The sequence below is a fragment of the Azolla caroliniana genome, unplaced genomic scaffold, assembly GCF_043228905.1.
Source record: "Azolla caroliniana isolate FFs.n. ecotype wild unplaced genomic scaffold, voAzoCaro1.0.p SCAF_10, whole genome shotgun sequence".
NCBI classification, from domain to species: domain Eukaryota; kingdom Viridiplantae; phylum Streptophyta; class Polypodiopsida; order Salviniales; family Salviniaceae; genus Azolla; species Azolla caroliniana.
Window position 1 is genome coordinate 4,633,362 of NW_028230445.1, and position 25,709 is coordinate 4,659,070.

The 25,709-nt window shown below is 37.8% G+C and overlaps 1 protein-coding gene across 1 annotated transcript; it reads left to right on the forward strand.

The window, feature by feature from the left end:
• Positions 1 to 957: 957 nt before the first annotated feature.
• CAND1 (cullin-associated and neddylation dissociated) lies at positions 958 to 21,742 on the forward strand. Its single transcript, XM_087326575.1, has 29 exons — positions 958 to 1,060; positions 1,280 to 1,353; positions 1,500 to 1,669; positions 3,085 to 3,295; positions 3,393 to 3,558; positions 3,763 to 3,892; positions 4,297 to 4,411; positions 4,526 to 4,686; positions 4,761 to 4,884; positions 5,023 to 5,073; positions 5,159 to 5,241; positions 5,321 to 5,405; positions 5,486 to 5,587; positions 5,690 to 5,788; positions 5,863 to 5,976; positions 6,057 to 6,140; positions 6,240 to 6,380; positions 6,473 to 6,565; positions 6,657 to 6,778; positions 19,104 to 19,269; positions 19,356 to 19,595; positions 19,682 to 19,927; positions 20,027 to 20,212; positions 20,285 to 20,431; positions 20,536 to 20,652; positions 20,723 to 20,891; positions 20,983 to 21,060; positions 21,137 to 21,275; positions 21,358 to 21,742. Exons 2-29 carry the CDS (start codon positions 1,324 to 1,326, stop codon positions 21,470 to 21,472), a joined length of 3,684 nt encoding a protein of 1,227 aa, XP_087182701.1. The 5' UTR covers positions 958 to 1,060; positions 1,280 to 1,323; the 3' UTR covers positions 21,473 to 21,742.
• The last annotated feature ends 3,967 nt before the right edge of the window (positions 21,743 to 25,709 follow it).

Below are 25,709 nucleotides of genomic sequence, written 5' to 3' on the forward strand. Positions count from 1 at the left end.
TTAGCCACATTGGAGAAACTTGAAGATGTAGATGTTTGTTTTGTTGTGAAAAGGGGCTCATACACATCATTGATTTATTCTGTAACTATGTAAATTGATCACATGGATGTCAATGACAATGTAGATTGAGAGTATTGGGATATAAATAAGTCATATGGGCCATGCACTCACTTCATTGCTTGTCATATCCAAAGCGGCAAGAGGACACCCATATTCACTGGTTGGACTTCTTCATAGCCTTGTTCTAGAGGACCAACTAAACCTCAAACTAGATGGCTAATTATTGCTCCTTGCCCATATGCAAGGACAACTTGCCAAGGAGTAAATGTTGATGACAACATAGGTTGAGACGAGAGTATGGGGATATAAACAAGGAAACATGGGTGAGAAATACTATGGCCAGATAATGGAGATCACTGCTTTGCCATATGTTGCTTGCACTCATAGGACTCGATATCACAGCCTCAATTGCAAGGTTGCAACGAAGCAAACCCATTACGTGACAACATAGGTTGAGACGAGAATATGGGGATATAAACAAGGAAACATGGGTGACAAATGCTATCGCCAGATAATGGGGATCACTGCTCGCCATATGTTGCTTGCACTCATAGGACTCGATATCATAGCCTCAATTGCAAGGTTGCAACGAAGCAAACCCATTTACGTGATCGCATACACATTAGTGACGATTGCACTAAAAAGTAAAAAAAGCATGTGTCTGAAACCATTATGTCGGTAATGCGATCAACCGGGCTTGTAATTATTATTATTATTATTTTTGGGTCTGTGTTTGTTAATTGGCACGATTCGGAACGTATGTGGAATCGCTTCGGCTCAAGTTGTGTCGAGACGGGCAGACTAGACTAGCATTGTAGCCCTTGGTGGGATTAGTGGCCCCTTGGGACAAAATCTCTCTCTCTCTCTCTCTCTCTCTCTCTCTCTCTCTCTCAACTCTCTGATTCTACAAAAATCTCTCAGTCTCTACCCCTCTAAACCTAGCTCTTCTGCAGTACAGACAGACACACACATAGATCATCAGATTCCTCTCACACGCGAGGTAAGTAATCTCTCTCTCTGTCTCTCTCTCTGTCTCTGTCTCTCCATCCGCCATAGCTTCATTTGCACATGAATTGGTGCTCACCAGGAGCAGTTAACACTTACATACATACCTATATATGTGTGTATATTCGTTTTTTTTTGTCTTCTGCTGTTTTTGTTTCCTGTCATGGTTTGCTTACCCCTCGCAGACGAACGGGTTTTCTTCTTCTCTTTTAAGGAATCGGATTCTCGCTCCCTTGGATTCTCACTCCCTTGCACATTATGGCGAACTTGACCATGATCCTCGAAAAGGTAGGCTACATTTTCTTTAAACTTTTTTTTCCTGTGTTTTTGTCTTTCTTCTTCCTCTTCGAAATTTACTAGTTGTGAGATGTTCAGAAATGAATTGTGTATTGATGATCTATTTTCTGACTAATACTGCACAACAAAACGTCTAGATCGTTTCCAAGGATAAGGATTATCGATACATGGCCACATCGGATCTTTTGAACGAGCTTCAGAAAGATACATTCAGAACTGATGTGGATAGTGAGCGTAAGATATCACAGATTGTTCTTCAGCAGCTCGATGATCCAAGTGGAGATATTTCAGGTCTTGCTGTGAAATGGTAAGCTCACATGCATTTTCTCCTCAGCTTTGCATTATCAAATGTTGAGTAGAGACAATTGGGTTACAAAGGCATAGTTATTTGTAGTTTAATTATTTACCCTCCAAAAGAACCATTTTGTACATATTTCTCCATGTCTTTGTATAATTTGAGAGGCAATTTCATAGGAGAAATGCATATTTTTGCCATAGTAATAAAAAACTGTTTAGTATGAATTGGCAAACTGGCTAATATGAACCTTGGGATATATGTATCTTTTGGAACCTGGATTATTTATTGATCGGTTGTGTTAATACAGTGGAATCTGAAGAACTTTAATTTCTTGATGTTTGTGGACAATGTGATATGATATTCATCCCAGGGCTGTAAATGTAAGAGTATACTCATAGTTGGTGCATGAATATTGGCTTACTGTTGGCCATCAACGATGTGAGTAGGGATGCCATAGCATATAGCCACGTACAATGCATGAAGTAACCAACATAATCTATACTAGTTGAGGTGGGCACATTTTGGGACAGTTCATGATGTGCTTGTACCAATATGGTATAAGCTGCACGATTTTAGTTTAGTATGTTCAGGTCTAAGCTGTAATTTGAAGACGTTGATATGTGAGAATCGTCACCTACTTTTTCGCCATTGATGAGGTTGAAATGGATACAATCATATTTAATCCACAATGCAATTGGGATGTATGAAACAATAGACAAATTTTTACTCCTTGAGACGAGCGTCTCATGTATTATAGTTTCATGTGCACACAAGAGCTTAAAAACGTTTATTAATTTGCATATTAAGCTCATTTATGTGTAACTCGATATATTTGTATCTTTAGGCATTTCTTCAGTTAGGAAATCCAAAGAACCTTAATTCTAGGTGTGTATGCTATTAACAAAACATATAAGGTATACTAATGGGATTCAGTCAGGAACTCCAAAGAACCTTAATGTTAGGACTTAACAATGAAATCGAGCTATGATCTATCGTAGAAAGATAAAGATGGTACAAATCTATCCCTGCTATTGATTATCCTTACCTTATAAACTTCAACAGAAATCACATTGTATCATCTGAACACTTTGAAAAATGATTACAAACAATGACTAATCCAGCACCTTCTTAAACTAGTGCTTTATTCTTTGGCCATTCTTTTACTAAGTTTTCAATGATGTAATTTGCAGTTGTTGGAGAAACCTTAAGTCTATAAACTCCCTACACTTGGGCATTAATGATGAGAATAGAGTTGTCATAATATCTAGTCTGTGCTATTAATGGAATCGTTTATGTAATCCATGATCTTTTGAGATAGTTTTCTAATGTGCTGGACATCTCCATTCCAGTAATAAACCAATTTCTAGGTTTTAACCTTTCATAATTTACTATATGATTCAATGCGTTATACTTGTTTTGAGCAGTCTGGCTCCACTGGTTAAAAAAGTCAGCGAGAACAGAGTTATAGAAATATCAGATACACTATGTACGAAGTTGTTAACAGGGAAGGAACAACAGCGTGATATTGCAAGCATTGCTTTAAAAACTGTGGTTGCTGAAATTAGTAGTGGATCTGTTGCTCAAGGTGTTGTAGGCTTACTCTCTCCAAAGTTGGTGAAAGGAATTAGCACATCAGTATGTCCCAGGATATCTTTTTCTATTTGGCTTTTTGATTGGAACTTAGCTTAATTTCTTATGCAGTTAAATGAAATATTCAATCCTGATGTTTCAGAGTACGAGTTCTGAAGTTAAAGGAGAGTGTCTTGATATTTTTTGTGATGTACTTCACCGATTTGGAAATCTAATGGTCATGGAGCATGAGAAGTTGTTGAACTCAATGCTTGTGCAACTGAATTCAAGTCAAACTAACCTTCGTAAGCGAGCTATTCAATGCCTTGGTAAGAGCATGCCACATGCTTCTTTTGTTCATTAAATGCACATTTCTCACATTCAATTTGTAGTTATTGGTCGTCTACTTCCATGTATTTTTGTTTGCATGCATTAATAACTTGTATTGCCATCTAGGAATCAACATTAAATATATTAATTCTTATTTTATGATGATTTCATAGTTTTCTATTTTATTATGGTTTTTGCAACAGCTATTTTGGCATCTAGCTTATCAGATGATTTATTAGGGAGAGCAATTCATCATGTTGTTGATCTCCTGAAGCGTAGAGATTTGAAGCCTGATATGATAAGATCAAGTATACAAATGATTGGGGCTTTCAGGTTTGTCAATGTGTCTTCTTTCTTTTATAAAGAAAAATTCTAGGTGAGATGGGTACTGTTAAAGTTTCACACAATTGGCAAACTTCAACTTTCACAAGGAGATTGTATAGAGTTTCACAAATCGTGATATGTTTTTCCGTAAAAATATTGTAATTAGACTGTAGTTTTTTTGTGTAATCGTTATGAGTTTCACATATAATTGTATTTTATCTGGTAGATGAATTCTGGTGTAGACTAATGTCATCTGTGAGCCGTGAGGATCATGGATTTTTTAATCTGTTATTGAATATATTTTTCTGTATGATTTTAATCATAACATTTACAACCTTCATTCAAATTCTTATTGAATGGAAATTTTCTTAGAGGAGTCTAAATTCGATCTTAACTGGGTGTACGGATGGCAGTCGTGCAGTTGGCTACAGGTTTGGGCCATATCTGGCAGAGGCTGTACCCCTCCTTATCAGTTATTGTGAAAATGCTTCTGAAAATGATGATGAGCTACGTGAAAATAGCCTTCAGGTATGTGCATCTACAAGTGCTTGACTTGGCTATGTCATGGAATTCTGCATAATGTACTCCTTTTACCTCTAATATGCAGGAGCATTTTCTCCTTACATGTATTTTAAAATACAGGCACTGGAAAGTTTTGTTTTGCGATGTGCTAGGGAGGTTACGCCATATTGTGAGGTGATTTTGGACCTTTCGCTTAAATATGTCAGCTATGATCCGAATTTCACCGATGATATGGATGAAGATCAGGATGAAGACATGAATGGTGATGAAGAGGAGGATGAGTAAGTTTTGAGTAATTTTCACCAGGTATTGGAGTTGACCAAAATGCATGCTTATATATTCTTCTGGTTTACAGAGATAGTGGTAATGAGTATAGTGATGATGAAGATGTAAGCTGGAAAGTCCGCAGGGCTGCTGTTAAATGTCTTTCAGCAATTATTATATCTCGTCCTGAAATAATGACAGTGTTGTATGGCAAGGTGCAACCACACCTCCAATAGAAAAAACTTTATTTTTTATTTGTTGTTTACCAACAGAACCATAAACTCAGGGAGCTCTTTCAATGCTCTCTATGCGTGATCTCCAGTTATATCTCATGTTCTCATTCCTTTCTGTAGGCTTGCCCAAAATTGATAGAGAGGTTTAAAGAGAGGGAAGAAAATGTGAAGGTGATAATATTACATTGTGTTCCCAAATCATTATTCTTTGTAAGTGCTCTATTTATTCTAAAACTGAGTGGTTTTTCAATTTCAGATTGATATTTTCAACGCCTTCTGTGACCTTCTTCGGCAGACTGCAAGCGTAACAAAAGGATCTGGAATTGTTGATCCTTCTAGGTATGCATTGCTTCATAACGTCAAACAGTCGGATTGGTGTTGATCTTAATGCTTATGTAGATTCAAATTTACATGACAGCCCGTTGCTTTTATTGGAGCAAGAGGTGCCCAAACTTGTGAAGTCTTTAAATAAACAGCTTCGAGAGAAATCCATTAAAACCAAGGTCAAGACAGATGATTCTTTATGTAATATTGTATATTAGCTTCTATACCATCAGGAGTTATTTTGTAAAGATTATTGCAGGTTGGAGTTTTTTCAGTATTGAAGGAGCTAGTGATAGTACGTCCCAATTGTTTGGCGGATCAAATTGCTTCACTGGTTCCAGGAATAGAGAGGGCATTGAATGTAGGGTTTTTGGCTAAATGAATTTCATGGGTAGAAGTTTTCACACTTCAAATTAATAATAGATACATTTTATTTCATCTGACTGTATGTTTCGTTTTGTAGGATAAAGGTTCAAATTCCAATTTGAAGATAGAGGCATTAGTCTTTACTAGACTGGTTATGATCTCTCATCCACCCACGGTATTTCATCAGCATGTGAAAGTAAGTAGCTCTTCATTCTCTTCAGTTCAAATGCTAATTATGGATTCCTTGTTAAGGATTTCTTTTATCTGCAGGAAATACTTGAGCCAGTACTTTCAGCAGTAGGTGAGCGATATTATAAGGTGACCGCGGAAGCTCTTAGAGTTTGTGGAGAGCTTGTAAAACTAATCCGGCCCAATGTTAATGAGGTGAGTAGGTCTAGACCTACTTGTAATCTTTTGCTTTCCTGCCATGTTAATTATTGATATTCAACTATTTTCTTCTTCAGGTGCCTACATTTGATTTCAAGCTGTATCTGAAGCCCATCTATAGCTCCATTCTAAAGCGTTTAACAGCACAAGATCAAGATCAGGTATTCCACTATATTCTAAGTAGTTTATAATAATGCTAACTTGGAAAGGTTTTGGCACACTTAATCTTTGTAATCATTTTCACACTTGCCAATTTTCAGGAGGTGAAGGAATGTGCCATATATTGCATGGGCTTAGTCATTGCAATACTTGGTGATCACCTTAAAAATGAACTTGGCATCTGCTTGCCAATATTATTGGAGAGACTACGGAATGAAATAACCCGTTTGACTGCTGTTAAGGTTTATTAGACTTTATATAAAGAATAATCAATTGTCTTCTTTTCTGAAGTTTTTGTTGTGTGTGACAAGTCTGCTCTTCTGATGTTGTGAAGGCCTTCGCCACAATAGCGGAATCTCCTCTAAAGATTGATCTCTCATGTGTGTTAGAACAAGTTATTTTTGAACTAACTACATTCTTGAGGAAGGTATACACTCTTGTAGGTTAGAAACAGAATTGAACGCCAAATACTCTCTTACGTGAATAATAACCGTTACTCTTAATTTTCTTTGTTGTAGGCAAATCGTGCGTTGCGGCAAGCCTCCTTGTATACGTTGAATTCATTGCTTGTTGCTTATAGTGATCAAATTAGTAAGAACAATCTTGAATCTGTTGTAACAGAGCTCTCTACTTTAATAAGGTATGCTTCCAAATACTCCCTTTAAATTCCTTCTTTGTTTATATACTTTCTTTCTAGTTTTATGGACACTTACATTAGGCATGTGATTGTCTTTCAAGTGCTATAATGTAGTTCCATAATGCAATGGAGGTTCCTTAGGTCAATTTGCTTTTTAATAATTCGATTTGGCTGTTTGTGGACTACTGTCAAGTCTCTTCTCATTTTCAATTCTTGGAAGTTACTTTGATAGGCTCTAATGTAACTTCTAATCCAATATATGTTTGTTTCAGAAGTTAAAAGATGTCATCGATACATCTAAAGGCTGAAATACAAAAAATAAGGTTGAACTAGTATTAGGTAACCAAACCATTAAAGTAATTCTAAAGAAATGTTATGAGCCAGTGCAAAAATGCACTTCATATTAGAAAACGAAATGCAAACATGGGTAGAGGTAACTAAATATGCCAAAGCTCAAGCCGAGAAATAAAGAAATAAAAGGGAATGCTCCTTGTATAGCGGTCATCAAAAGTAGTCTCATAGATAGGTAGGAAGTGATGAATTCAACATTAGAAGAATCCCAAAGGAAAAGCTTGTGCTCCTTGTATAGCGGTTGTCAAAAGTAGCAGTACTCGTAGATAGGTAGGAAATGATGGATTCAATAGAAGAAAGCTTGTGCTTTGCATTTGCAAGTTGTTGGATGGGTTGAAAAAGGAAGCCTACAAGAAGATGTCAGGAATCTCAGAATAAGGATTGAATATTTCAACTGCTTTGGCATGGAGGATGGGAAGAGGTGAATCTAGGGTTAAGGCTTTAATCATTTGAGTCATGGACATGGAAAAGAAAAAGCTTTTCTTGTTGGAGGGTGGCAGCTCCAGCCCTGCACTCTCTTTCATATTTATTATCTTTGTACTACATTCTCTCTTTTCTCAGATTCTTCTCTCTCTAGAATCTGCAACTCTTTAAATGCCTTCTCTCTCTAGAATCTGCAATGCTTTAAATGCCTTTTCTCTCTTCTACCTTTTCCAAGATATTCCTAGTTTTTTGTACCTGTTTGGTAGTACAAGAGTCACTTAACTACCAAACAACCATTTCACCCACATTCCCCAATTTTGTATAAATAGGCTATACCAGCCTCTTTTGTATAAGTTTTCATTTTCTTTTTTGCTACTTAAAACAAGCTCTATTCCTTGGCTGTGTCTCTACTCTTTGCAACCATTTTTTCTACTGCTGTCTAACAGCCTTCTCACAGCTTGGCTGTGCCTATTTTGTTTTAAGTTTGTTGCTGCTGCTATTAACAGCTTTTCTCACATGGTATCAGAGCAGTGAGGTCTCCATATCCTCAGCCTGATTTTTTTTTGCCAAAGAGCACACAGATCTATCTTGGAGTTAGTGCACATGGATCTTTGTGGTCCCATGAAAACCACTACTCTTGGTGGTGCACGCTACTTCATGCTTATAATTGATGACTTCTCCCGCAAGGTTTGGGTTTATTTTCTTGTAGAAAAATCCCAAGCCTTCGCAAAATTTCAAGAATGGGTAGCTCTCGTGGAGAACGAGACATCGAAGAAAGTTCGAAAGATCAGGTCGGACAATGATGGAGAGTTTATCTCCAAAGCTTTCCACCATTTCTGCTCTCAACGAGGCATTGCTCGCCAATTTTCTACACCCAATACTCCCCAACAAAATGGAGTCGTGGAAAGGAAGAACCGGACAGTCCAAGAGATGGCTCGTACGATGCTATCTCAATCTGATCTTCCTCTATCGTTTTGGGGTGAAGCTGTCAACACAGCAGTCTACATCATCAACTGCTGCCCAACAAAAGTAGTTGCTAGAATGACGCCTGAAGAAGCATTTACAGGTGTAAAGCCCTCGGTATCTCATTTTAAAGTCTTTGGTTGTGATGCTTATGTTCACATTTCAGATCATAAAAGGACGAAATTTGAGTCCAAAACCAAGAAATGCAAATTTCTTGGTTACAGCATACAGGTTATGGGATTTAGAGTCAAAGTCCCTAGTCATATCTAGGGATGTTCATTTTGTGGAGTCTCAGCCGGATGACTCTAGGATTTTACCTGAGTTCATGGTTGAAATCCAAGCTCCTCCGGAATCTCCTATTTTAGACGAAGATGTCTCATCTTCAAGCCCCCCATCTCCTCCTACTCAATCTCTAACTTCGCCAACAATTCAAACCTCTCCCTCAACTCCACTTGTTTCCACTCCCTCTACAAACCAGCTTCCACCACTTCCCAAGTGGCTTCAAGCCACCATTCGTGATTCTCATCTCTCCGATGCTGAACTTCATGAGTATACATCTGGTTCTCGAACACGTAAGTCACAACGGCCTCTTCACTCATGCAACTTTGCCTTATTGTGCACTGTTGTGCAATCAAAAGAACCCACAACAGCAAAAGAGGCCCTTGTTCTTCCAAAGTGGAAAGCAGCAATGGAAGTTGAACTTGATTCCATTGAGCGGAATCATACATGGGAGCTGGTCCCACGGCCTCCACATCGACAAGTCATTGGATTGAAATGGATTTTCAAGACCAAATACCATGCTGATGGTACTTTGGATAAGCACAAGGCACGTTTAGTGGCAAAAGGCTACTCACAAGTTGAAGGAGTGGATTATGTGGAAACTTTTGCTCCAACAGCAAGGTACACATCTATCCGATGTGCGCTTGCACTTGCTGCTCACAACAAATGGGCCATTTTTCAAATGGATGTCAAGTTAGCCTTCCTTAACGGTGACTTGAAAGAGGAGGTTTATGTTGAACAGCCTCCAGGTTTCGAGATTTTAGAGCAGAAAAACACGGTCTACAAGTTACACAAAGCCTTGTATGGCTTAAAGCAAGCTCCCAAAGCTTGGCATGACAAAATTGATAGCTTCTTTCTTTCTCTTGGGTTTCAAAACTGTAATGCTGACAGCAATCTCTATGTTTTTTCCCAAGATAATTTGCTTTGCTTGATCATATTATATGTTGACGACCTTCTAATTACAGGGTCCCTTGCATCTAAAATCGAGGAGGCTCGCGCTGACCTCAAAACAACCTTTGAAATGACTGATCTAGGACTTCTCCATTATTTCATAGGGATGGAGGTCTATCAATCACATGGTGGTATCTTTCTCAGCCAACATAGGTATCTCATGCAGCTCCTTGAGACCTATAACATGACAAATTGCAAGCCACTCTCCTGTCCAATGGATCCAAACTCAAAGCTATCTCGTGAAGACGATTCTCCCATATTTGAGGATATCACGAAATATAGGAGATTAATCGGGTCCCTTCTTCACTTAACTTATACCAGGCCTGATTTGTCCTATAGCGTGAGTATTCTCAGCCAATTCTCAACTGCTCCAAGACAAAGTCATTGGCAAGCAACTATTTGAGTTCTTCGGTATTTGGCCAACACACTCGACTATGGTCTATCTTTTAGAGGCAGCATTGAGCTTGTTGGCTACTCAGATGCTGATTGGGCAGGTGATATTGATTCTAGAAGGTCCACATCTGGCTATTGTTTTATGTTAGGTTCAGGCTTGATTTCTTGGAAATCGAAGAAGCAAAACTCAGTTTCTACTTCATCGACGGCAGCTGAATATCGCGCCTACTTGGATACTTGCTGTGAGTTGCTATGGTTGATGCAATTGTTTTCTCACATTGGTGTTTTGCAAGCCTCTCCTATTGCAGTTTTCACCAACAGCCAAAGTGCACGTGCCTTGGCACATAGCTCAGCATTTCATGGTAGAACAAAACACATCGAAGTGCACTACCATTTTGTTCGTGACTTAGTGAAATCACAAGTCATCAACTTGGCATATTGCCCTACTCAAGAAAATGTGGCTGATTTATTTACTAAGCCACTTCCAAGGCAAGCCATTGATCAACTCCTTGATCGACTCAATGTTGGACTGCCGTTCTGGAGCTGAGAGGAGGTGTTGGAGGGTGGCAGCTCTAGCCCTGCACTCTCTTTCATATTTATTATCTTTGTACTACATTCTCTCTTTTCTCAGATTCTTCTCTCTCTAGATGCAATGCTTTAAATGCCTTTTCTCTCTTCTACCTTTTCCAAGATATTCCTAGTTTTTTGTACCTGTTTGGTAGTACAAGAGTCACTTAACTACCAAACAGCCATTTCACCCACATTCCCCAATTTTGTATAAATAGGCTATACCAGCCTCTTTTGTATAAGTTTTCATTTTCTTTTTTGCTACTTAAAACAAGCTCTATTCCTTGGCTGTGTCTCTACTCTTTGCAACCATTTTTTCTATTGCTGTCTAACAGCCTTCTCACAGCTTGGCTGTGCCTATTTTGTTTTAAGTTTGTTGCTGCTGCTATTAACAGCTTTTCTCACATTTCTAATCGAAAGAATGACACTCAAGGGCGACAATAATTTTAGATGAAAATCTCACGCCAACTCAAGTAGCACATTGTAAAGAAAACATGCCATAAGTGCTTCATGCAATTCATACTAGAAAATCAGCTGCCTATAAATATGGCAACCCATAATCTTACAGAGAAGAAATTTGCATATAGTGTATCATCTACGATACCTTACACGTGATAATGTATGATCCATGCATCCTTGAAAGTTAAGATGTTGCAATTTGTCACTCCCCACCTACCTACTTGAGGCATGCACCTAATGGAGAATCACAAATTTACCATTATATGTCGATGCTGTAAGATTCACTAGTGTGGAGGATGTAATGCTATTAGGGAGCATCAATGCAAGAACTAAGGATGAACAAACAACTTTGTTTTGACAAGTGCACGATATGAACAAAGTAATGGAATATAGCAAACACTTTCTAGCCCTTGGTACTTGGTAGTTCACATGGATTCGTTGTATACAATGGTTTGGTAGAATGGCCAAGACCATATCTTTTTTGATGCTGGAACCGCAAGGGAGATGCAAGCACAATTGTTTACTTGATGGAATCTCCATCTTTTCTGTTCAAGTTACACATTTCACAATCTATAGTAGACCTATTTGCTTGGCAACAAGTAATGCATATCTACAATTTAAGGTGAAGGATGGGTGCCAAAAGATTGCACATGCGAAGAATAAGATTGGGCATACTAAATACCAATTTACTCGGGAGACAATTGATGCGTGTAATTGTAGAGTATACAATGGTGTGCTTGATTTGGATCCTTTCACATCCCTAGAGGAAACCACACGAGGGCTGTCAAAGTCATTGCAATATGTAGTTACAAATGCCTTTCCGTACACCACAATCGGTAATTCATCCAAATTTGGATGTAGAGGTATACTACTTACTCCTAGAACTAGACAAAGAGTATGGAAAATGTTTAATGAGAGGCAACCTAGCACACAACTTACCTCACCTCAGGCTTGGTGTGAATGTGCAAACATACTCCTATTACATTTTCTAGTAGAACCCGCTCTCCCCACCCACATGACTCAACCATTTTTACTCCACAAAAGGTGAGAAATGCTATTGACATGTTACAATTTGGAAAGGTCCGAGATTAAAATAGATTGGTAGGCGATCATTTTATCTTATGGTTGTGAAATTGTGCCTTTGCTTCTGGTGCATGTCTTTGATAGAGTTGTGTGAAGACTTCCTGATTAGCTGGACAAAACATACCGTTGTACCAATCTCCAAGAGTGGGGGTTCCATATTATTTTGAAATCGTAGTACTATCACTATTGGCAATTACTCGGCTAAACTATAGTTGGAATTGAGTGAAATTGAACTTTTGCTTTGCGAATGAGAATGAAAAGTGAGCCCAAATCAACAGAAGAATCTCGGAGTTCATAAGACATGGGGATGCCTATGATCACATGTAGTTGTGAATCAGGTCTTTCACACTTAGTCAACGACTAACTTCTTGGGCTCAAGCAAGATGCAACAAAGACAGTTTGTGACTACATCTGAAGCACTTAGAGCCTACACACCAATTTCGAACCTGGTTACAAAATGAAGGATTAATAAACCCATGAGCAGGTTCATCAGTAGGTTATACAACAAAGCTATCCATAATTTTTTATAGCTCAAAGGTGTGATTTGTTCTTTGGCTCAAAGAATGGCTATTGTTCAGCTGGACAAGCAAGATTTCTGAAGAACTCATACTTTGGTCTCATATTGACCCTCCGAGCCCTTATATGGAGGAAAGAGCTAATAAAAGGATCATGTATGTATTACAGCTTTGTGGATTTCTTGAAAGTCTTTGACCCTATATTCCACGCTTTCTACAGTGATGAGAAGCCCTTGGAGTTCCATAAATGTGTGATGGGGAATCTATGTGTAAGGGTTTGGAATGATGTCAATAGGGCTGAGGAATACCCAGGATTCACCCTAGTATAGGCTCTTTAGATGCAACCGTGGAGCTATAGTAGAAAAGGTAGAGAGAGAGCAGTAGTTGGAGGAGCTCACCTTTGAAGTGAGATCCAAAAGTTTTTAACTTAGGTTTTATATGACCCATTTAGGGTTGGGCAAATTCACACTGAACTTGGCCCAAAAAATAAGGAAAAAGTGATTAGAGACTTTTGGCCTTTATAAATAGGCCTATACACATTTACACACTATAAGGGGTCATTTAGGGCCTTTACCCCAACACTATGCACTATATGAATTAATGTAAGAAAAAGTGTACATTTCTATTAGTTTGTTGGAGGTTGTGGGTGAGGCAATTGGATTATAACAAGGATGCCAACTACCACCCACTCTCGGTGGTCTTTATATAGATGAGACCATAGAACGTATTATTTATGTTCGTGCAAGCATTCCAAAGTTTGGAAACGAACACGTTTGAAATGGGAAAAATACGTGCTCCTTTTTTTTTCATTTATTATCATTACAATTTAGCTCACCCTAGTGGTAAGGAGTCTTGCTATTGCTGTCTATGTCTTGGGTTCGATTCCCAATTGTCTCATCTCTTTCTCTCTCTCTCTCATTAGTACCATGTCATAGCAAAATTTTATGTTAGTGTTATAATAGTTTTTTTCTTTTATTTTTTTATTATTACAACTAAGCACAACCTAGTGGTAAGTTGTTGTGCTACTATTACTTGTGTCTTGGGTTCAATTCCCAACTTTCTCATATCCTCTTGTTAGTGTCATGGCAAAATTTTATGTTAGTGTCATGTTCCTTTTTCTTCTGTTTCTTTCTTTCTTTGTTATTAGAAATTAGCTCACCCGAGTGGTAAGTTGTTATGCTACTACTGCCTATGTCATGGCAAAATTTTATGTTAGTGTCATGTTCCCTTTTCTTTCTTTCTTTCTTTCTTTGTTATTAGAAATTAGGTCACCCTAGTGGTAAGTTGTTATGCTAATACTACCTATGTCATGTTTTCTTCATATTCTCGAATATACGTTTTATGAGTTTTTGAATGTTTGATTATAATTCATAATGACATATTTTGATTCAATCTCTAGAGTTCATAGTCATTTTTTTGTAAAGTTCTAAAGTGAGGATGATAGAGATGTCTTGATTTGCATCCCAAAAGTATGCATGTGATACAATGCAAATATTGCAACCATACTTATGTTGGTGGTTCACAATGGATTAGAGTGCACTTATTAGGATTGAGAGTGAATCAATATATAAAATAAACCCTAGTCAATCCAATCCAATCCAACTTTGAGATGATTTACCATACACGTTTGATTGAATCATTCTCGAATGCAAATGCACGTATGATACGTATGGTTCATTCTATGGATGAGACATGTAATTTACGTAGAGATTTTGGTTGGTTTAGGAGCATGCTTAGTAAGGGTAGCCATATGTATACTAGTATATACTGGTGACATTATGTTGATCTCGGACTCTTTGGAAGGACTGCAAAGACATCTAAATGCTTAAGTAATTTTTTTTACACAAATAATTGTAGGTCAGTTTTAATGAAACAAATTGATGGTGTTTAACACCATATAAGCATGGGTAAAGGTGACATACGCAAGAACTTGAACATGACAGAAATAGAAAATAATAGAGTTATATGAGCTGATAGCATCAAATTGAGAAATGAAAGAACATACATGAGCCCACATCTATTGGTAGGAAAATGGTCCACTATAAGGCACTCTATTTAAACATGTCGCAAGATGGGTTTATGAGTAAACCTTCTTCAATGGAGTTGGATAGACACACATCTATGTCATGCGTTTTGCAAAGTGAGAGGGCAACTAAAGACCTCTTCAATTAGTAAGAAATAGACATACACATATATGCATGCAAATCTGTGGAAGAATTGATTTGCTAACTTCAATACCATCAGAATGTGGAATAAAATGAACACTGCTTGTCACTTCACTATGCATTGTAATGGAAAATACCAATGGTGATTGAAAAATAAAGGTCACTATCACTTGGCACCAAAGGTGTTTCCCTTGCTTTGGTGATCGCTCCACAAATACCAATGGTGATTGAAAAATAAAGGTCACTATCACTTGGCACCAAAGGTGCTTCCCTTGCTTTGGTGATTGCTCCACGCGTGCTCGACACAAGAAAGGAAGGAAACTGGGCTGTAGATAGAGATGGTAAGGCCATCATTACAGAGAAGAGAAGTGCATGATGACATATGGCCTATGAGACCTTACACATGACTATATGGAATTGCGACGGCTTTGTACGGACAGATGTCCGATATTTTTAAGACACTGTAAAAAACACAGATATTTCTATGTATACAAAGACCCACCAATGCATGGCTAGCAAACTCTTGGATGGATATAGATGGGAGTCAAAAGGGATGTATATGCTAAGGAGAGTGGGCTAGCTAAGTAACAATTTACTCGAGAGATAATTGATGTGTATAGTTGTGGAGTATACAAAGGCATGCTAAAATCCTTCACACCCCTAGATGAAGTTACACATGGATCATCAAAGTCATTGCATAAAGCAGCCACAAATGCCTTTCCTCACACAACATACAATGTCCCCATACTTGATAAAGTCATACAAAATAGTTAGTATGATGAGGAATATCGTGATACAAATTGATGCTTGTAGTGTGAAGTAACTCGAGGCATTTAAACACACAAATAAGCAAGCGCAATGTTCCAACGCCTCGTGAGGAAGAAGAAGATATTGTATTTAGCTAAATTTAAAGACCATTTCTATTGCAGTTTTTAGGACAAGAAAGTAAAAGAGCATGGAAAATGTTTAATGAGAGGCAACCTACCACACAGGTGACCTCACCTCAGGTGTGGCATAAATATGCTAAGATCCTATATGATATCCTAGGACAGCCTTCACTTCCCCACCCACATGGCTCATGCCCTCTTGAATCCACCTTTTTTACATACAAAATGTAAGAAATGCCATTGATCGGTTACAATTTGGGAAGGCCCAGGATCATGATGGATTGGTTGGTGCGCATTTCATCAATGCCCATGACATCCTGCTTCCATTGCTAGCACGCATCTTTAAAAGAGCCATGGGTGAAGGTTTCCCTACTAGATGGACAAACCATACCATTCCATGAAATGTAAGAAATGCCATTGATTGGTTACAATTTGGGAAGGCCCAAGATCATGATGGATTGGTTGGTGAGCACTTCATCTATGCCCATGACATCCTGCTCCCATTGCTAGCATGCATCTTTAAAAGAGCCATGTGTGAAGGTTTCCCTACTAGATGGACAAACCATACCATTGTGCCAATCCTTGAGAGTAGAGACACCCCATGATGCCAAGCAACTATAGGAAAATCATGATTGGCCATTGCTTGGCTAAACTATATGGCTTGATTCAAGAGTTAGAATTGTGTATATGGGCAGTGCAAAATCGCTGCCATTTAGCTGGATAGGCAAGCTTTCGGAAGGGGTTGACACCTTTGGATCACATATTGACCCTCCAAGCCCTTATCGAGGAGGTCAGACCCCATAATAAGAGGATTTCTTGCTTTTTCGTGGATTTTTGAAAAGCCTTTGATACTGTGGCGTGTCCCTACAGATATGCAATGGGGAATCTATGCATGGTATGAATCTATGTCAGGAAAAGTGCAGTATCCCAAGGGTTTGTCAAAGGCGGTGGCTAGCACAATCAAAGTGAAACAACGATGCTCACTCTTGTGCACTCTCTGTGGTCATCTATATAGATGAGGTATCACGTTACATAGAGAGATTCAGGGGTTCGGGTATAGTGGGTATAGCTATACAAATATTACTATATGCTGATGATATTGTGCTGATTTCTGACTCTCCGAAGGGACTACAAAGACATCTAAATTTCTTAAAACTATTTTGTATGGACAAAGGTTTGTCGATAAACATGGATAAAACTAAAGTGATGGTGTTTAACACCACTCAAGCATGGGTAACAAGATCAGAGCCAGAATTCTTCTTGGGAGAGAAGGTGGAATACACACGCTCCTACACATACCTAGGAGTAACATTTATAGGGCCTAGGTTCTCCTTATGGGAGGTTGCTTGTGCCTGACTTTCTCATGGATATGCAGCCCTTGGTGCTCTCGAAAGACAATGTGCACATTTGCAGTTCCAAGAGCCACGAACTAATTTGTGGTTATTTGATACACTTTGTGACACCAACTCTTCTCTATGGAGTTAAAATGTGGCAAATCATTGGAAAGATTTAGAGAGACCTTCAATGTCAATGATTGCCCACATGAGAAGGAGCAAAGCATTGATGCCTTATGATATAATTTGACAATTCCGGCAGAGATGGGAGCAGCCCCGATAATCACCGAGGCATTATTTCGATCAGCGACCTGTATCCAAGGAGCTCCCTAAAGGAAGTTACTCAAGCTTAGCACTTATGTCATCAAAACAATCAGCTGAACATGGAGACATTCATTGTTGGTATGTTGAAATGCAGCAATGGTTTGAGTCACATGGCATTAGCATAAATGCACTAATCCCATTCCAATATAGCTTGGATTGTCCCCGGCTAAACATGACCAAAGTGAAAAAGAATAGAGTGATCCCAACTGATATTATTAACTTGGAAAACAAGATAACATGGATCAGCCCCAAAATATCACTTGGTATGAAGATGGCCCACTACAAGGCACTTTATACTGTGAGAAAAGCTGTTAATAGCAGCAGCGGAAGAGTTAGAACAAAATAGACACAGCCAAGCTGTGAGAAGGCTGTTAGACAGCAGTAGAAAAATGGTTGCAAAAATAGAGCTTGTTTTTAAGTAGCAACCAAAGTAAAAAAGTCTTTACAAAAGAGGCTGGTATAGCCTATTTATACAAAATTGGGGAAAGTGGGTGAAATGGTTATTTGGTAGTAAAGTGGCTCTTGTACTACCAAACAGGTACAAAAAACTAGGAATAAAAGGGAATATCTTGGAAAAAGTAGAAGAGAAAAAAAGGCATTTAAAGCATTACAAATTCTAGAGAGAGAAGGCATTAAAGGAGTTGCAGATTCTAGAGAGGGAAGAATTTGGGAAGGGAGAGAATATAGTACAAAGATAATAAAGATGAAAGAGAGTGCAGGGCTGGAGCTGCCACCCTCCAACATATACACACATCGGAGGATGGATTCATCATTAGGCCACCTTATATGGGCATACATCTATAATATGCATTGTGCAGTGTGATAAGGCAACTATGAACTTCATCACATCAGTTAGAGATTGAGGTCGCTAGATATGCACAAATACCTCTAGAAGGAAGAATTTGCTAATTGTGTCATCAAGGAGTGGAATGGGAAGAACACTATGTTTGTCATTGTAGTGTCTTTTATGAAATAAGAGGGAGATACCATTGCCTCTTTAAACAAGGTTTTGGCCCACTACACAAGGTAATGGAATATGAGGACCAATGTTGCCAAGGACTTTTCTTGCTAGAACTCAAAAGACACAGGGAAAAGTCGTTGAACGACAATAGTACAGCCACACAAGCTCATCCACAAAGAACAAGCACACATTTCTTTAGCCCCATCACTCTTACAAATGCTGCAAGTCAATCAAGGGCTACACAAATACACTCTTGACTAGGATATAACAAAGGGGTTACAATAGATCGGGCTATAGCAATTTGTCATGCATGTAGGCCCCGTTCCCATGGGCCACGAACTCACCACCCTTGTCATGCTTCCCTCGCTTGTAGACCTCTCCATTCTGGATTGACCCATGCTAGAGATTTTTCAAAAACAAAAGTTACAATATATCTGACTTGAGAATCTTACATGTGCCGAAAACAAGATTCTTTAGTCTCTTTTTACCTTATTTACTTTTATTTTTAATTAGTAATATTTATTTTATTTTGATTTGTTCTCAGAGAGGAGACACCACTTAATATGTAATCTCATATATGGTCTTATATGCCATTGTGGCCTCCTAAAGGATGTTAATATATCATTCTCTCTCTCTCTCTGTGCTTAATTTTATAAGTGTCTTTGCCGTGTAGTGATGGAGATTTGCACATGTCTGCCTCAGCCCTTGAGCTTTGTTGCACAATGATGGATGATCAGAAGAACAACACAAATATAGATTCCTCAACCATAACAGAAAAAGTTCTTCCTCAAGCACTGACTTTGGTGCAAAGCTCTCTGCCTCAGGGCCAAGCTTTACAGGTATGCATAGTCTCATTAGTGTTTTGTCATAAGCTGTTTCTATATTAAGTTTTAATTTTTGCAACAACTATTAATGTGATTTTCAGGCCTTGCAAAGCTTCTTTGCAGCCCTTGTCCAATCGGATAGGGCTAGCTTTAACAGCTTGCTTGATTCTCTTATTTCGACTGCCAAGGGCTCGGCATCTGGGGGTTCTGCTGTGAAGCAAGCTTTTTATTCCATTGCTCAATGTGTTGCTGTATTGTGCATTGCAGCTGGTGATCCTAAATGCTCATCTACAGTTGAAATGCTCGTAAATATGTTGAAGGGGAGTAAGAACTGTGCTCCGGTAGGTGGTTTCTTAATAGGTACGTGTACTGTTTTTTTATTTAGTTTTTGGGTTAAAATTGTATGCTCTATTTGTTTTGAATACAGATGACGCTCCTGGCTTTGCTTTGCCTTGGAGAGATTGGGAGGAGAAAGGATCTTAGCCTACATATGAATATAGAATGTGTGATCATCGATTCATTTCAATCTCCATCAGAAGAAATTAAAGTGGCAGCATCTTTTGCACTTGGAAACATTGCCGTAGGGAACTTGTCAAAGTATCTCCCTTTCATACTGAACCAAATTGACAGCCAGTCTAAACAGCAGTATCTTCTGCTACATTCTTTGAAAGAGGTGTGATGGTTATATTCTAAAGAGATCTTCATACAAGATGCAAATGCAATCTAGTAGGTATATGCAAAATGCTCATGCGATGTAGTTGTTGAAAAATAGGTCATTGTAAGACAATCGTTGGATGAAATTGGGAAAGTAGAGCTTAAAGAACCCGATCTGGAAAAGATCCTGTCTCTTCTTTTTGCTCACTGTCAGAGTGAGGAAGAGGGTGTCCGAAATGTTGTTGCAGAGTGCCTTGGAAAGATGGCTCTTATGGAACCTGAAAAACTAGTTCCAGCTTTACTGGTATATTCACATATGCTGGATGTATTATGGTGCAATCTGTCTTCTTATTTTTCAGTTATGTTATGTTTTCAGGCTAGGTGTTCCAGCCCTTCAGCTTTCACCAGAGCTACAGTAGTTATTGCCATAAAGTACACTATTGTAGAGCGCCCTCAACCTATTGATGCCTACCTACAAACATGCATTTCCTCATTTCTTATGCTTATCAAAGACATGGACAGGGTAAGCTGCTGGAACTTTCTTGGTTTATTAAATGTAGATTAGAGAGTTTAGATGACAGATATGCATTTCAATCTCTCTTAACGGATTGCCTTCTTAATCTTCAGCATGTGAGACGTGCTGCTGTATCAGCTTTAAGTACAGCTGCGCATAATAAACCATGTCTAATTAAGGGTCTACTGCCAGATCTGTTGCCACTTTTATATGATCAAACTGTGGTGAAGGTAACCTTGGATTTTTTATAGCACAACTTTCTATACATAAATACATCACTCAGTTTGGCACGCTTTACAGAAAGAACTTATAAGGACAGTTGACCTGGGGCCATTCAAGCATACAGTTGATGATGGACTTGAGTTAAGGAAAGGGGCATTTGAATGTGTTGATACGCTGCTTGACAGCTGCCTTGATCAAATTAACCATTCAACCTTTATAAATCCATACCTTCTTTCTGGCCTGTCAGGTATTACAGAGCTAAGGCTCACAAGGTTGTTTTTGTGGCACAAAATCAAACAGGGTTTAGTTTTAATCTCAGATCCATCTTATCCTTGTAGACCATTATGATGTTAAGATGCCCTGCCATCTTATATTGTCAAAGCTTGCAGAGAAGTGTAGCTCAGCCATTTTAGCTGGTAATGATACTATTATGCATATTGATTTCCTGCTGATGATTCAGATACTGAAATTTTCTATTGGAATTTGATTTAGTGCTGGATTTATTGGTTGAACCACTGGAGAAGACTGTCACAAATAAGACAAAACAAGATGCTGTGAAGCAAGAAGTAGATAGAAATGAAGATATGATAAGGAGTGCCCTACGTGCAGTTGATTCCTTGAACCGAATAGGGTATAACTTTTGCAATCTCCGCATCTGAAATATATTTTGCATAGTCTGTTACCTAGTAATTTACTGTATTTGTCGGATGCAGCGGCGGAGAGTGTAGTGCGAGGTTCAAGACATTTATGAACTCCGTTATTAAAAATGGCCATCTCTTAGAAAAGTACAATACAGTGCGTCAGGAGAGCGACACATTTGGGGCCTAAAGAAAAAAGATCAAATGCTGAGGCTAGTTATGTAATTCCAGAATTTGACATCCGTCACAACTGTAGATAGTTATTACTGGGGTGAGCAGGGATTGGGATGGGAGCACATTTTGATCATTTATGATTGTGTTCCTTTACCACTTTCGTGGTGGTCGTGTGTATAAGTTTCCTGAATTTTGTAGGTTACAAAGATCACGGCTAGTGCGTAATATGCACTCTTAGCACATTATTTATCGAGATCTTTTAATTTGAAAACTTACTTTCCTTTTACTCATGTTTCAAATATACATGAAAAGACAAGACTGCTGTGTAATCTGCTTGCAAAACAATTTGTTGAGTTAAGTTTCAGCTTGCTGACATATGACACTTGATTTAGGATTTCTTAATTGTTGCTCATGCAGCTGTAGCTATATAAATTCAGAGGCATTTGTTGGATGTAATGTTAATCTCGGCCATGTATCACATTATTTCTGTCGGTTATCAATTCATTGTTGGCAATTGGAGGAAACCAAGTTTTGTGGATTTGAATTGTTCAATTTGTGGGGACCAGGCTCAAGGGATTTATGTACCTTTTTGAGTTAGTCATGACTCATAACTATCTATTCTTCATTGTACTCTTATCTGTACAATCCTAAAATAACATGACTTGAGAAATTTGTTTTAAATAGTTTTAAATTATAGCAGACCATGGGGGAATGGCGAGGGATGTTCATTTTAACTAATAGATAGGATAATAACTACCCATTGATCCTACTTGTTCATTTTAATTAATAAATAGGATAATGGCTACCTAGAACCATAAAATCTGGAATTATGATCAATAATGAGTTGAGATCATAAAATGTCCTTGATATTAATGTAATATATTTGATTGCAATGGAGACAATGTGTATGAGCCATTTGAGTTTTCTTCAAGAAACCATAAACAAACAAGGTTGCTCATTAAAGAGAATGCAAAGCTACAAGTTATTGTTATTGAGAATGAGAATGAGAGTCTTAAGCAAATTGTTCTAGAACTTGAAGATGAGGTAAGAGAATGTAAGCATGCTTCATTTGAAACAAATGAATGTTTCGACATGATTGAACTAAAAGAAACGGAAAAATGTATGCACAAGCTATTGTATGTTGTGGGGATATAGTCTCTAACTCGACTATTATGTATGTGATGAATCAAGAAAAGAATTTGGGAAGTATAAATGTCCAAAAATTAAAAGAACGTGAATGGAGATCAAAGAATATTGTCATATGTGGGATTACATAAAAGAGTGTGGACACACTCACATTCCTCTAGGAGGTCATCAATGATTTCATTACTATGCATTATGGTGTGTCAGATTTGAGTGTGTATGGCGCACATCAAGTTGGGAAAAACATGGTGTTGCTTGTTTGGGAGAAAGGCACATTGTATGCACAATGGCCAATGATACAAAGAGAAGGAACATACTTGGTTGTACCTCAAAGGTACACAATGCTTTGTGAATGAGGATTGAACTCTCACAACAAAATGCCTACTGTAAAACATATGAAACAAAATTTAAAAACAAGGTTAAGGATTTGCTCAAAGACAGAAAGTGGGCAAATAAGGACACGTGACCTACAGGAGAAATTCACATTTTCAACGTCTATACTTTTGGAATTAATGGATACCCATTCAAAGTGGGATAAAGGAGTTTACTAATGAATGGATATCGTACTTCTTGTTGAAACAAACATGGGAGAATGATATAAGGATTCAAGGTTTGGGCAACTACAACATACACTCCTTGATATGGTTGAAAAATACAAGACAATGAAGAGGAGAAGGAGACAATGACATATTTGATGAAGAGAAAATTAGAGAAATATGTGTTGATCATAAAAAATGATGAACATTAATGTTACATATGGCTTAAAATTGAAACACCAAATGATATGGCCCTTTTTGTAGTTGGACGCCATATTCCTCGTGAAGATTTTAATTTCTATGCTTGTTTGGATTAAAACAAAATCTTGCTTATTAAAAAGCTAGGGGAGAAGTTATTGTCTTTGGTGAAATGAATCTCATACATGAATATTGTAACTTGATGTAAGGGGATATACAAACGTATAATAACTCTTTTATTGATGAAAAATATCATGATCAATTTGGGAAATTATTGTGACAAATGTGTTATATTACCATAATGCTAATTACAAATAGTCTTATACCAATGATTTTACATGTAGAAAACACAATGGAAATAGTATGATTGACTATATGTTTCTTTCTGAATGTATCTTAGATTGCATACACATTCTCACTTGGTAAACAGACACAAGCATATGATCATAGGACTTTATGTATTGACCTCAAATGTATGAAAATGTTGGAGTGTGAGAAACCTAGTGACAGTAATAAAAAATTGCATTTAACATAAACCTTAAATGAGCACCCATGTATTCAAAGATTGTTGAGGAGATGTTACAAATGACAAAGATACAACATGGTGCCACATTAGAATGTATAGGGGAAGCTTTCAAAAAAGTCATTTCTCATGTACAAACGATTGCTTTTCAACCAAACACATACCTTGATAAGGATTGTCATGAAGCTATGAGCAATTTGTGACTGATGTAGCTATAAGGATTGCCATGAATTGAAACTCATAGGCTTTGGGAATGTAGTAATCATGCTTTTGATATATGCGAATGATGTAGTGTTTTTTGCAAATATTTTAGGAGATGCACAAAAGCTTATAAAAGTATTGGAAGAATTTTGCATGTATATTAAGTTAAATGTCAATAGCTCTAAAACAAAGATTTACTTGTGAAAAACAAAAAAAGAAGATAAACCATGCATTATGTGCAATAATGAGCCACTTGAAATTATGCCTTGGCATTGAAGTTCCTTCAAATCATAGATGGAATGAGTGTGCTATCTGTTGCTTAGAGACAAGAAAGGGAGCTTGTTATGCATTTAATGACATGTGCTATCATCGAGAAATTAAGAGTTGGGTCGTCAAGAAATACCTTTTGACACTTTGGTGACACCCATGATTCTCTATGGTTATGGAAATGTGGGGCTATACCATCCCTAAGTCCACTTGAAACGAATTAAAAAATGTCCAAAAGCATTTCCTTAACAACGTTTCTCCAAGTCCAGAAACAAATTGGCAGGCACCCTCAGCTTCTTGAGAGGGCTCACTTCCAATTGAGATCATGACCATGGAAAGGGTTGTTGAATACATCATAAAGTTCAAATTTTTGTGTTCTATTGGGATGCAAGATGTGAAAAAATGGTTCGGAAGATGGGATGCAACACACTTGCTTCATGATGCATCATTAGATTCTTCAATAAATGAGATATTTTTGCCTGCCAATGTATAATCACATGGGAAAAATGTGGAGGCTCATGTTTCACATATACTACTACTACTACTACCACATATGTTGCAACTAATTAGAAAACCAGATTATTTGCCAAACAGGGAAACCACACACATTGATGCATGTTAGAGTCCATCTTCTTCTTGTCAGCCATCTGAACCATAGCTTCCATGCAACTTAGCTCACACACATGATGATGATGTGAAGATAGGGTGTTGAGACACAAGTGATGACAATAGTAGTCGACTACGCCGCAATATCATACGTTGAATACAATCTTCAGCCTATGATCACATTTCAACTATATTTTCTATACGTCTTTGACCAAATCCAATCGTTGGACGAAATTCTCTCACAGTTAGTCAGCAGTGTGCGCTCTCGATTGCAACATTCATTGGTGGAGTTCTTGAACATAGAGAGAGAGAGAGAGAGAGAGAGAGAGAGAGAGAGAGAGAGAGAGAGAGAGTCACGACTCAGTTTCACATGAATTTTACGTGAAGATGTAATATGTTTTGGTCAGATACATATGATCGATGGCCGAAGACTTGATTAAACAATCTATCTATGTCTTTCTCTGTGTGTGACATACTCACGAAAAACACATACTTGAGATTAACAACACAAACAAACAAATATAGGTACATAAAAAAACACATAATTGAGATTAACAACACAAACAAACAAATATATGTACATAAAAAAGCACATAATTGAGATTAACAACACCAAACAAACAAATATATGTACATAAAAAAACAAATAATTGAGATTAACAGCACAAAACAAACAAATATATGTACATAAAAACCAGAAAAGCTTCTTCCTTTCTTCTTTACATTTTATATTTTTGGTGTTTGGGTTGGGAAGGAAGGGTTTTGTGTGAAGAAGAAGA